Source organism: Gouania willdenowi, chromosome 8 (genome assembly GCF_900634775.1).
Source record: "Gouania willdenowi chromosome 8, fGouWil2.1, whole genome shotgun sequence".
Classification (NCBI taxonomy): domain Eukaryota; kingdom Metazoa; phylum Chordata; class Actinopteri; order Blenniiformes; family Gobiesocidae; genus Gouania; species Gouania willdenowi.
Window position 1 is genome coordinate 17,011,332 of NC_041051.1, and position 13,027 is coordinate 17,024,358.

The 13,027-nt window shown below is 37.1% G+C and overlaps 1 protein-coding gene across 1 annotated transcript in view; it reads left to right on the top strand.

The window, feature by feature from the left end:
* arhgap44a (Rho GTPase activating protein 44a) overlaps positions 1-13,027 on the top strand; it is a 39,264-nt gene that overhangs the window by 11,999 nt on the left and 14,238 nt on the right. The window contains 14 exon segments of the mRNA XM_028454675.1: positions 2,925-2,964; positions 4,905-5,024; positions 5,105-5,181; positions 6,496-6,607; positions 6,789-6,865; positions 7,455-7,569; positions 8,541-8,609; positions 8,711-8,792; positions 8,974-9,101; positions 9,190-9,301; positions 10,821-10,902; positions 11,058-11,138; positions 11,729-11,842; positions 11,920-12,011. Coding sequence (XP_028310476.1) covers positions 2,925-2,964; positions 4,905-5,024; positions 5,105-5,181; positions 6,496-6,607; positions 6,789-6,865; positions 7,455-7,569; positions 8,541-8,609; positions 8,711-8,792; positions 8,974-9,101; positions 9,190-9,301; positions 10,821-10,902; positions 11,058-11,138; positions 11,729-11,842; positions 11,920-12,011 — 1,301 coding nt within the window.

Genomic DNA, 13,027 nt, shown 5'->3' on the forward strand with positions numbered 1-13,027 from the left:
ATCCTGGTGAAGGCATGCCTTGCTTTGTGGCAGATGGTTGGCTCAAAACTGGCAGCGTCTTTCTCCTCCCTTATGAGCACAAAGCCCACATGGCTGCCAATTCACCCACGTGTTTACTTTCATCCTAGGACTCAATCTGCACAGTGTTTGTTGAGAGGAATATCTCTCCACACCTCCAAAGACTGCCTCAGGCACTCTTTACATCAGATTGTGTACAATAGCCTACAGTTACTAGTTTACCAAGAGTAATCCAGATTAGCTGCTGTTTTATCTGTTCGTAGGCCAATTTTATATGATCCAACTTTCTGCTGCTTTGCCTTTGATGAGATACTTTTGTTTCTTTGATAATTTGCTTGTACTGAGCATATATGATTCCTGATCAGTCCAAATGTTAACTGTCTGAAATGTAAAAATGCAGCGAAGTAATAACATTGTTGACAGATATTTGATGCAATAGAGCTGCTGCAATGCTTGAGGTTATGTGTAACTGTGTATTTAATTTTAGAGCTCTTTAGGGCCCTGTTAATGGTCATTTATTTATTATAAGGGGTAAAGCTGCAGCTATCAAGTTTTAACTAGAAAGTTGTTAAACGCACCACAGTGTTTTACAGACGTTTTTAAACATTACTTGGCTTGTGCAACTTGTGCAAAATCCTAACACTTGCATAAACCATTTTGGTTTTCTTTCTATCAGCAATGTGCTATCGCCCATAATTCAGACAATTCAGCCCAGAAATCCCTGGAATGGCTCTAACTCTCTCCGTCTCTGACTCTAAGGCGTGCATGCACATGTTTCCTGTATTTTTCTTCCTTGTTTTTTTTTTTTCCAAAAGGCTGGCTGTGATTAGATCCAAGGGTATGATTTGACCCAGTTCCCATGACTCCATCCTCTCTCATGTTGGCTCCGTGACCAGGGATGTTGGAAGATGACATCATTAAATCTTGATTTTCTGTAGTTAGTGACAAGGCATGCACATTAATGACTACGCCGCTGTAAAGTATCATACTTTATGAGAACCGTTTCACTTAAGATGGTTATTTTGTGTCTTAGCTAGCTAGTTAGCAAGTTAGCTAGCTAAACACAACCCTGTCTTCCTGTCTGTTTATTTTGGAAGTCGGGCTCACAGCGGTAGTAAATAAACGGGCGCCTTCTTGAAATGGGGAAAACAGCAACTCAGGAGTGATTCATATCCCGGTATGGCATACAACCATCAAAAAACACTACCAGAAGAGGCCAGGGGACGATAAAAGTTATCAGTGCTAGGGATATCTGTGTCCATACAGTCCCAGCCAACACTTGGATGAACAATCCAAAAAATATTGGCCCAATTTCACTTACCCAGATCTTTACAATTACCTGCGCTAAAATCCTCACACGCTATTAATCACAGTGGGCTACGACGGATATAAATACAACATATTGCCATCTAGAATGACAACAAAATCCACCGAGATGCCCCCAAAAATCCTCAGTCCTCATTTCAGATCTTAACTGTTCACTTACGGGTTATAAAATGTAGAGAACACGCGTAGAATGGGAAGTTTTTTGAGAATAGCTTGTACCCTTTTCCACCCTACCAGACTTCAGCATTTTCAACCGTCCTATGAAGGAAAGCCAGCGTTTTATTCATTTTTTTTCTTTTGGAATGATGTAAAAAATGTTATTTTTTACATTGGTCAAACAGCCAAACACACAACAGCTCTTCGGTATGGTGAAATCTTTTCTGTTACAACGGGAGTCAGATAATATTGTTAAATACACACAAATGGATTTGATATGATTACTGCATATCAAATGATCTGTCTTACATTCACAAACAAAATTAGCTTACTTCTTATTGGATCACTTACCAGCTTGTAACGCCTTTCACTCAACAAAAGGAGTTCTGAATGGATTTTGTCACATGTGAACATTATAGCTTTTTGTATGTATTTTTTTTTTTTTTTAAATTAGACAGTCTCGTTATTCTCACTTAAAAAGATGTAGTCAACAAAAGACAAAATTAACACTTTTTTTTAATGGGAAGAAAAAACAAAAAAAAATTAAGCTGAAAGTGATTTATTATGTTTATGTATACTGGCGCCCTGTCCAGGGTGTACCTCCACCCAGCGCCCAATAAGAGCCGGAAATTGGCACCGGCAGACCCCCGCAACCCTGATAAATGGGAATTAGCAGGTTTGAAGATGGATGGATGGATGGATGGATGGATGGATGGATGGATGTTTATGTATGGCTCTAAAAGCAATCTGAACATCCCAAACTACATCTGTGTTTTCTCATCCAGTGGTTTGTCCTTTTCAATGCCTGCGGCTCATTCACCACTTCGGATGAGTAACTTCATCTGCTTCATTGGCAGTGCAGCTCTGTCCCTTCCTTAAGTCTTTGGCCAAGTCCCCATCTGCTGGATTCACTGTAGGATGTGATGCTATGAAGTGGATCTGGCACACTTGATGCAGTGTCTTTAATGTGGTTGTCATGTATTGTCCAAAACTCTGAATCAGACGGACAGCTTCACAAACACGGCCTTTTTCATTTACGCCCATGCATACTTTTTAAAGGGACAAATCTGTGGACGTGTGAACACAACATAGAAGAACAGATAAAACAGAAACATCATCATTCAAAGCAAAGAAGTTTGTCTGAAGTTTTGTAATATTTATTCACATATTTATTTTTTTATGATATTTTTTGTGATGTTCTATGATTTTTGTACAGTATTAACGCATTTCCTTTTGAATAGGAGTACCAATCTTTTTGTTTGTATGAAGACACTCATGGTTGTGCTCACCTAAACAATTCCATTTGCATTGACATCATTTTTTATTTACATATTTTACTTATTTATGTAATTATAAAATGAATGCTGTTTAGTAATAACACTAAAAAAATACTTATAATTGTTTTTTTCGATTGATTTTTACAGAGCAGAAAAAACAGAGGTGTTGAGCGAAGACCTTCTACAGGTGAGAAACTTTTCTGTTTGTATATTTATATATATTTAAAAAAACTAAAGTTTAGATGCCTGTCAATTGGACAGTCGTGTGTTTATTTCTGTTTGAAGAACAGGATTCTCAATTGTCCTCAAAGTAATGAATGTTATTTTATTGTTTTAAATAATATTGTATACAATAATCTTTGTGTATTTGCCCCCGTCCATGAATAAAAACCATTAGCTTGATGGTTAAATTGAGTGTAGGGATTTCTTTCACCAATTTCACCTGGTAATCCAGAGACTTTGTCAATGCTTTGCCTGCTTGCTTCTCCAATCTTAAATAAAAGAGAACTAAACCCCTAAACCACTTTATTCTGCTGAAGACAAATGTATGTGCGTGTGAAGTAGTGCTGTTGATTCATCCTGGTCCAACTCTCAATAATTTAGTGAAAGTATTTCAATTTGGCATATTTTGTTGTAAAATGAGTTACTGCCCTCTATGGGTTGAAACCCGGCTATTACAGTTGATTTTTGTTATTCGCTGAGAACAAGATCATGTGACGTTTTGGGTAGTGTTGTCAAGAGATTAAAAAAAATTATTATGCTCTGTAATTAATTAATCTCATCAATCTATTTTGTAATCGCACCTAAAAATTGCTGAGAAACGCCCCCAACTTGAAATATTTTCATTGAAATCACATTATTGTGGCAGATTTAAAAATTGGTATATAACAAAAGTGTCTTTATAAAGTCATTTATTGTTTTTAATAGACTTGAACAGATATAGGCGTACCATTTACATTCCACTGTATTTGAGACCAGTGCTACCTGTCATATTGATGTGTGCTTTAGTCAATCTCCAAATAATAGAAAATACAAATGAAATAAAACATGATGACTTATTCATTTTGGCTCTAGTCTGAACCCTGTTATCTTGTCGAGTTTTGGCAACACAGCATGCTCGTAGCATGTAGCAATTAGCACTGTTCGAGTGTCTGCACTAGCCGTGCATGCTAGCTGCTACATGTTTAGCATTGAGGTGGTAGCAGATGCTGCAAAGCTCCAGTGTTTGGCAAACTCTTTGCACACAACTGGGCTTGTGTTTTCCATCCAGTGTTTTTATAAGTCAAAATTAACGCAAACAAAGTTGAGAAGCTCTGTAGTCTCAGTGTAGTCTGCCATCTTGTATTGTAGCCTGTGCATCAGTATTATGAGTATACCAGGAACTAATGAAATGTGAAAGCTTCCGTGCTGTTTGGAGCGCTAAAAAAAAAAATCAAACTTAACGGAGTTAATATTTTTTAGCTCGTTACTGTTTTTCTGTAATTAATTAACGCGTTAAAGTGACAGCCCCAGTTTTGGGACCATCTTGCGTCACAAACAAGCACTCTTAGCCCCGCCCCTTTTATAAAAACTAGCACCTGTGGGCTCTATAGTCTGTGGTGAGTAGGTTGGAATGAGAGGAGAGTGAATAGAGAGTAATGAGTAGCTCGTTAGCATAGCATAGCATAGCATAGCATAGCATAGCATAGCTTGTTCATTGGAGATTTTATTGTTTAGACTGGGTGTGTCTTAACTGCTCCAGAAGCCACGCCCATAATCAAGGCACTTTTGGAAATTCACTCCTAGTGGCAGATCAGGAGAAAGCAGTGGTTTAGTTACTATTTAAAGACACCACTGTCCCATGTTGAGCTATATTCAGTAAAATGATCAAAAACAAGCAGACTTTATCTCCAACTGACAAATGGTGTCAACAACATAAAAACACAATAAGGAGCATTTAATTTATAGTTTAGTTCAGGGGGCTGACATTCACTGATATTCACTCCCACATGCTCCACTCACTCCAAGGGGGACTCTACCAGTGACCTTATAGGAAGACTTGTGCCATTAGGATTCAAACCTCAAACCTTTATGCTGTAGGGCCCAGCGTTGCCCAATGATTTATGTCTAATGCACGTCTGTGTTCAGGTGGAGAAGCGGCTGGATCTGGTGAAGCAGGTGACACACAGCACCCACAAAAAGCTGACCGCCTGCCTACAGGGTCACCAGGGAGCCGATGTGGAAAAGAGATCGGTCAAGGCCCCTTCTGTGAGTCACCTCGATTAGAGACAAGTGTGAAGAATGAATGTATCTACTGGTGCTTTCATAATATTGCTTCTCTCTGTTAGAAAAAACTTCCACTTACAATCCTGGCACAATGCATGGAGGAAGGAGCTGCAGTGTTGGGGGACGACTCTCTACTGGGGTAACAAATGACTAACTAGTGCACACATGCCCACACAGAGTGATAGGGTCATCAGGCTATCAGTCTTCTCTGTCCTCATTTTCACATTTCCCTTATGTTTGATTTATTTGTTTATTTCAGGAAAATGCAAACCAATATAGATTCCCCATTTACATCAAATAAAATCACAGTTCAAATGAAACATTTTCATGATTGGAAAGAAGCAGAAAGAAGAATAAAACTCTTATATTTCTGCCCCTGAACTCAATACATAATTGATGACCCCATTAACCTTCCCTTGTCAGTCCACACAATTTTAGACTATTTTCTAATAACCTAAAAATGACAAATCAAGATTTACAAACACCCCACTGGTTAACTTTCTAAAGCATATTGGACAGATTGTTTTTGCCCTATAAATGAAAGTTCATCCCACTGCTGAAAACCAACACTAATTTAGGAGGACATTTGGAATGTCTGGTTTGTGATTGATTCATTTGAACATAAACAAGCATGTTTGGAGCATGTTCATGGAAAAGATTGGCAAGATTTTGTGTTTTCTGAATAAGGGCGCAGATGGCGTTTGGATGGTTGAGTTAGAAATCATTCTTAAAAAAAATTTCTGTATTAAATGTATCTGGTTAAGCTGTGAGGGATGAGAAGTAGCCCAGACAATATTACAGTAAATCAAATATAGATAAATTAGGCTATAATAGTTTTATAAGACAGGGTTGACTAAGTAAGAAATTATTATAATAATATCATAAGATTTCATTATTTTTTTGCACACATAATCAATATGGTTTTTCCAGAACAAGTTCTCGTTGACTATTACACCAAGAAATTTAGTGATAGAGACTCTATGGATTTCCATGTTATTAATTAATATTTTCTTTTTTTTTTAACTTTGTTTTTTATTTGCAATTCATAACAATACATACAGACAACTTATAAATGTAAGAAAAGCAATAAAGAAGAAAGAAAACAAAACAACAAAAACATAGGAGATACAACATATAACAACAGGTTTACAATTTCAGGGGCATTTCCTGAGTGTATTCTCAAGTCATATAGTTAATTGTTGTTGGCATCGCTTCTATGTAGACGGTCCACTTCTGCCAGTTCTTTTCATGGGTACGTCCTTTAAGCTTTAGTTGGTAAGTCAACTTTTCCATCATATCAATGTCCTGGATGATCTCAAACCAGTGCTCTTTCACTGGCAGTTCTACATTGTACCAGTTTCTGGTTATAGCCCTTTTCTTGCCATCAATAACATTTTAATCAGATATTATATTATATTAGTTAATATTTTCACATGTTTGTGTAACCAAACAGGAAGATGCTGAAGCTATGTGGAGAAACAGAGGAGAAGTTGGCTCAGGAGCTCATCCAGTTTGAGTTCCAGATAGAGCGAGATGTGGTGGAGCCCCTTTATGTGCTGGCTGAGGTGAGCTGGCACAGACACTGGATGTGGAAATAACACTCTGCTAAGTAACGCTGGATACACTCTGGCATTGTTAATGTTTCAAGATACATTACAATCCCCGTTGGTTTGTCGGTTACATTAAAATGTTTTCGAGATCGTTCCGCTGGCTGATATGAACTTTAATTGTGATCGTGTTTTCCAGGTTGACATTCCTAACATCCAGAAACAAAGAAAGCACTTAGCTAAGCTGGTCTTGGACATGGACTCAGCACGGACAAGGTAAAGAAACGGGGGTTCCCGCGGATCCTTTAAAAAGTCTTAAAAGGCAATAAATTCATGAATCAAAAAAGAAGGCCTTAGTTGTCATTAAATGTCTTTAATCAATGTTTAAAAATATAACATTGCGTCATCACGACAGAGAAACAAACTACAAAACAGTGACGTGGTTGCAGGAGAAATTTAAATTTAACAAAAAATTGCCTATCCAGTGAAGATTTTTCTTAATAATTTTCTTTTTTGTGTTTGTGTTGTTGTTTCATAGATTTCTGGCTATATTTGTAGTCATCTTGTGTGTTTTCAGTGATTTTATTAGTGTATTTTCCTGTCATTTTGTGTGTTCACTTTGGGGGTCGCCAGGTGCGCGTCTGCATTAGACACCGGAAAAAATGGACCCTAACCTTATGTAATTGATATGGTGTTTTTTTTTTCCCCAGTTGTGTTTACTGTGAAGTTGGTCTTAAATTTAAATCTTAAAAAGTCTTGAATTTAATTTGGCTGAAGCTGTAGGAACCTTGAAGAAAGTTCAAAATAAAGAGACACAAAGCTTATCTCACCTTTTTTGTTTCCTTTTTCCTTTTTCTTTCTATAGATTTCATCAGTCGTCCAAGTCATCTAGTCATCCAAGCACACTGCAGCCCGGCGCCAAGTCCGAGTCCCTAAGAGAGGAGATGGAGGAGACAGCTACACGGATGGAGATTTGTAGAGTGAGCACTGATCTACCCCAGCCATAAATTCCACCTTACCCACCCAGCCTTTTTCACTTATTTTCATTCATAACCAGAGCCCTTACTGTATGTGTACCAGAACAAGTACAATAAAGCTGCAGTTTGTAGAATCGTGAGACAGTCCACGCTCCCCCCATCCCCTCCTGAACAAAACTTACTGGCCTTCTTGCTAATGCGCACAACTGTGGAGCTCTTAGATACCTTTCTCTTAATAGAGACAAATGACAAATGTAGGGACTTTATCTTGTGTTTTTGGAGAGTTTTCTGATGTTTTAGAGACATTAAGGCACATATCACTCGCTGCTGTGAGGACAGTAAGAGGCTCAGAGCCGCTCCTCACACAAGCAGCCGTACTGCAGTGAGCCCAGCTGATCAGAGCAGACAGACACACATCCAGACTGCAAATGAACTGTGTCTGTTCTCCCCACCTTAGATAATATTTATTCTTATGTTTACAAGCGATTTATTACTTCTGCTATCATTTTCTTGGTAAGTGAGGCAAACTGTGCACGGACTGAAAGTGGATCGCATGCAGTCCGCGGCACATATCAGAGGAACCTCCAATATGAATATGTTTGTGCCTTTATTCTGTTGCTTCTCCACCTCGATCTTCCCTTTTCCGTGTTAGGGACTTATATAACATCTACCATGGGATTTTCACTACTCTCAGATGTGAATGCGCATAGACTTTTGAGCAGCCAATAGTAATGCTTAAAACAACTTGTGGATCGCTCTATTGGTAGTAAGATCTCTGATTGGCTAAAGTCCAGCTCCTGTATTTCTAAAGCTCATTTACAGGGTCAGGTGAAGGAGAATAGATTCACTGTCCACTCAGAACATTTTGGATGACAATATGCTCAAAGATGATTATGTATTTTTGACCAAATTACACCCAAAAAAACTTACATACTGCAGCTTTCATCAAGTAGGTTTTCACATTTTGTTTTCAGGACCAGTTGTCGGCAGATATGTATAACTTTGTGGCCAAAGAAATCGACTATGCAAGCTACTTTCAGACAGTGAGTGAAATGATGTTGTTTGACATCTGCATTCTGGAAAAATTGTGTCCATTATACGATGCAAAAGATCGTAATTACTTTTCGTCCTTCATCAACTGTAGCTGATAGAAACCCAGGCTGAGTACCACAGGAAGTCATTAGAGATTCTCCAAAGTATCCTGCCTCAGATTAAAGCTCACCAAGGTGAGTCATACACTGTGTCAGTATCTTCCCATCTTATACAGAAACCTGGGTATTATATGGAAATTCTTGCTGTTTGAATGTTTTTTTTTTTTTTTAACTCTTGGCTGAGCATCCTCATGTGGATTCTGGCGGCCGTGGTGTGTGGGTTTGTTTGTAGCACTGCTGCTGTTTTGTGTTGCAGAGGCGTGGGTAGAGAAACCGTCATTCGGCAAATCTCTAGAGGAACACCTGAATATTAGCGGGAGAGAAATCGCCTTCCCCATTGAAGCCTGTGTCACCATGTTGTTAGAGTGTGGCATGCAAGAGGAGGTAATAGAAGCACACGCATACAGAACATTATATAGGCAAACTAAATCAATGTCAGATACACATGACGCGTTGACTGTGTTCACTGCAGGGCCTCTTCAGAGTGGCTCCATCTGCCTCCAAACTAAAGAAGCTGAAAGCGTCACTGGACTGTGGAGTTCTGGATGTGCAGGAGTACTCATCGGACCCGCACGCCATCGCAGGTGAACTACACCCACGCAGATGCCTTATTTCCATATCAACAACCCCTACGCACTCATTGTTGGCTGCAAGAAAAACAGAAGCCATGTTAAAGGCTGCAGGCATTTTATAACCCTTACATTTGAGCATATAGTCAATGCTTTGAATGCAGAAGACTTTGAATTAGGGCTGGGCAAAAAATCGATTTAATTGATTAATCGAATTTGTAGATAAAAACTGTTTTTATTTGGCAAATTTGAATTTAAAAAGATTTTTTCCCACCGCTATGCTGAGATGCTGAGGGAAGAGTTTATTATTTTTTCATTTGTAATGTTATACAGTTAGTTATAGAAAATATCGTTATCTGATTTCTTAATCTGAAAATTTAAGCTACTCTGTGCTGTTGCACTTTTGCTTAAACCTGGGTTAAAGCTTGAAATTGTTGAATGACAGCCTCATTTACTTTTTATTTTGGGAATGTTCTATGCATTTATCTCTTGAGGACAATGACAGCAATAAAGTTGCACTTTTGACAATATCTCAGTTTTTAATTGCATTGAAAAAAAAAAATTGAATCGAAACTCAAATTTTTCTTTAAAAAATTTGTTGTTTTTTTTTAAGGCAAAATTGCCTTGCCCTACTTGGAATTGATTTAAAAATATTACCATGATTCCCTATGGTAGAGTAAATTAATTGCACAAAATGACTTAAAGAATCACACAGAATGACAGAAAATTACACAAAATTTACACTATCGGTCAAAAGTTACACACACACTCACTTATACTAGTGCATGAAGAATAAATTATAAATTACAACTTTGATTACTAATAATCCAATCTTTAAGCAAATGAACATTACGTCAAAATTACATAAAAAGTGCACACAAAAGACAACAGAAATAACAAATAAACATAAAAAATGCATAAAACGAACAAAACATACTAACTTACAGAAATATACACATAAAGGACAACAGAAGTACTCAAAATGACTCTAAAAACACAAAATAACTCCCCTCACACAAAACAACAAAATACACAGAATGGCAGAAAAGTATACAAAACAAATACTAAAATATGCAAAACAACAAAAATGACAGAAAAACACAAAAAAACAGCAAAAAGGCACTAAAATAGCAAAAATGCACAAAATCAACAAAACATACACCATCACAGGGCCAAAAAAATGTCTCTAAATCTACAGAAAACAATGACAGAAGAAATTATAGAAAAACAAAAACTCTTTGTTCTTTTTTGTGTTAATGCTCAGATTAGTTATTATTCTAGATGTCTTTGGCATTTAATATATAACTGTCTTCATCTTTTTCATCATCATGTTGCCCTCAATGCTTCTGTCCCGAAGGCTTCTTGTTCTTTTCCACACATGAGCACCAAAGTGTGCGTTATATGAGCTAAATTTGGCAACGCCACTGCCTTCAAGGGCCTGCTGAAGGGGGGACGGGATGTCGAGCACAGCCCTGGCAATGAGAAGCTCTACTTTTTCTCACAACTTTTTACATTCACTCTTTCTCACCTCCAGGAGCTCTGAAATCATACCTCCGTGAACTCCCTGAGCCGTTAATGACCACAGAACTTTATGATGAATGGCTTCAGGCTTCTAAGTAAGTGATAGTTCTGCTAATAAAAGCATTTTTCTGCATGACGCGCTTTGGGAACCGTGGACAAACGGAAACATTTACAGCCAAAATGAAAAATGATAACATTAAGAAGTGTAGCAACAGCAAACTCTAATGATTGTCTTAAAATCATCTCCCAGCATTCAAGACATGGACAAGAGACTTCAAGCTTTAATGGCAGCATGTGAAAAACTCCCGTCGGACAACTTGAATAATTTCAGGTCAGTGAATTAATTGCTCTTTAAAAAAAATGCACACAAAGCTCCACTTATTTGAAATTAGAGAAATGCATCATGGGGTTACTCATTGTGCATCTCCCAGTATTAGATTAGGAGGTCAGGTCTTACTGGCCCTGGCCTGTCTGTGTAGAGATTGCATGTTCTCGATGTTATCCCATTTGATAGGGAGTAAACTGATCATTTGTGCCTTTTTTTTCCAACCTACTAAATAACACTTCTGTTGTTAGACCTTTCCTAATTGCAAATTACAACAAATTATTTTCACGATTTCCTGAGAATTTGTTTAACGAGAAACAAAGAATCCAAAGGGTTTTTCCCAGCCAGATTGAGCTGAAGTGGTTGGACGAAAGGAGGAAGACGGGATAAAGGATTTCTTTGTAATACCATATAATAAATAATTCAGTAATCATTAAACACGCCTGTCTGACTCCACCCTGACATCTGTAAACCACACCCTACTCTGATGAGATGCCATTTGTAGCAAAACACAGGATTTGATCTTCATTTGGCTTCCAATCACTTGTATTTCAAAGTACGAACAAAAGACATTCTTTTTTCCTTCACACCCACAGATATTTGATCAAATTTCTAGCAAAGCTTGGTGAGTATCAAGATGCGAACAAGATGACTCCTGGTAACATGGCAATTGTCCTGGGACCTAACCTGCTGTGGACGCACACTGAACCGTATGTATTTTGTTTTAAAGGATTTCTACTAAATATGCCGAACCCATGTTAATTTGTTGTTGTTGTTTTTTTTCTAGAAATATAACAGAGATGATGACCACGTTGTCCCTTCAGATTGTCAGTATCATTGAGCCCATTATCCAGCATGCTGACTGGTTCTTCCCTGGAGGTGAGCTTTCAATGCTATGTATGTATCACTGTAATTGTAAAAAACAGAAAAAACACCAGGGACTAGGGCTTTTTATAGCATTTTTTTCAATCCAGGGCCCTATAGGCCCTATAGTTTTCTTTTCTGTATCTGTTTGTTGTTCATTTTGTATATTTTCTCTATTTGTGTGTCTTTTTGTATTCCTTTTTTGCTTTTTGTGTTTTGTTTGTCATTTTTTGTGTTCATGGAGTTATTTTGCATATTTCTGTTATTATTATTGTTATATTTTTGTATTTTATCTTTTTGTTTTCAAATGTTGTGTGTATTTGGAGTTATTTTGTGAATTTTTGCTTTTTTGTGTGTTTTTCTGTGTTTTTGTGTTTTAATTTGATGGCCAAATATATATATATATATATATATATATATATGAAAATTGATAACATTATATAGTTTTTTTTTTAAATGCAAAAGAAGAATAGGGCCAAACAAAATTAGACTGAGGGTCTGGTGTGGCTGCTAGTTTCCAATGTCTGCCATAAATGTACTCAGCTTTCATTAGTGATTTCAATAAGGTACTTGAAAATAATTACTAATTACTAAAATAACTATAAAATCAAAAGTAAAAAAAAAAAAAATAATTTTTGATGGTAAAATTATGAAACACTAAGTTTACAGTTTACATTTCAATATGTAGTCCTTGGTTGACTGTCATGTGATATTACAAAACAATTCTGTGTTATATAAAAGTTAATATAATTAAAATAACATATGATATTGTATTCTAAGACCCATTCTTTACCTTGTAGAATTAAAGTTTCAACCATTTTAACAGTGACGTTCCGTGACCACTAGGATTGGGTAGGTATGTTGCAAATAGGGACCACTAATGACAATTTCATATGTCTCTGCTGGCAAGTGTTAATCAAACAAAATCAACATCGTAAAACACCATTAAAGAAACAATTATTTAATATAGCCTCCATACTCTTCCAACAAGTTATATCTCATGACACGACAATGCATCCGTTGTTAGTGTT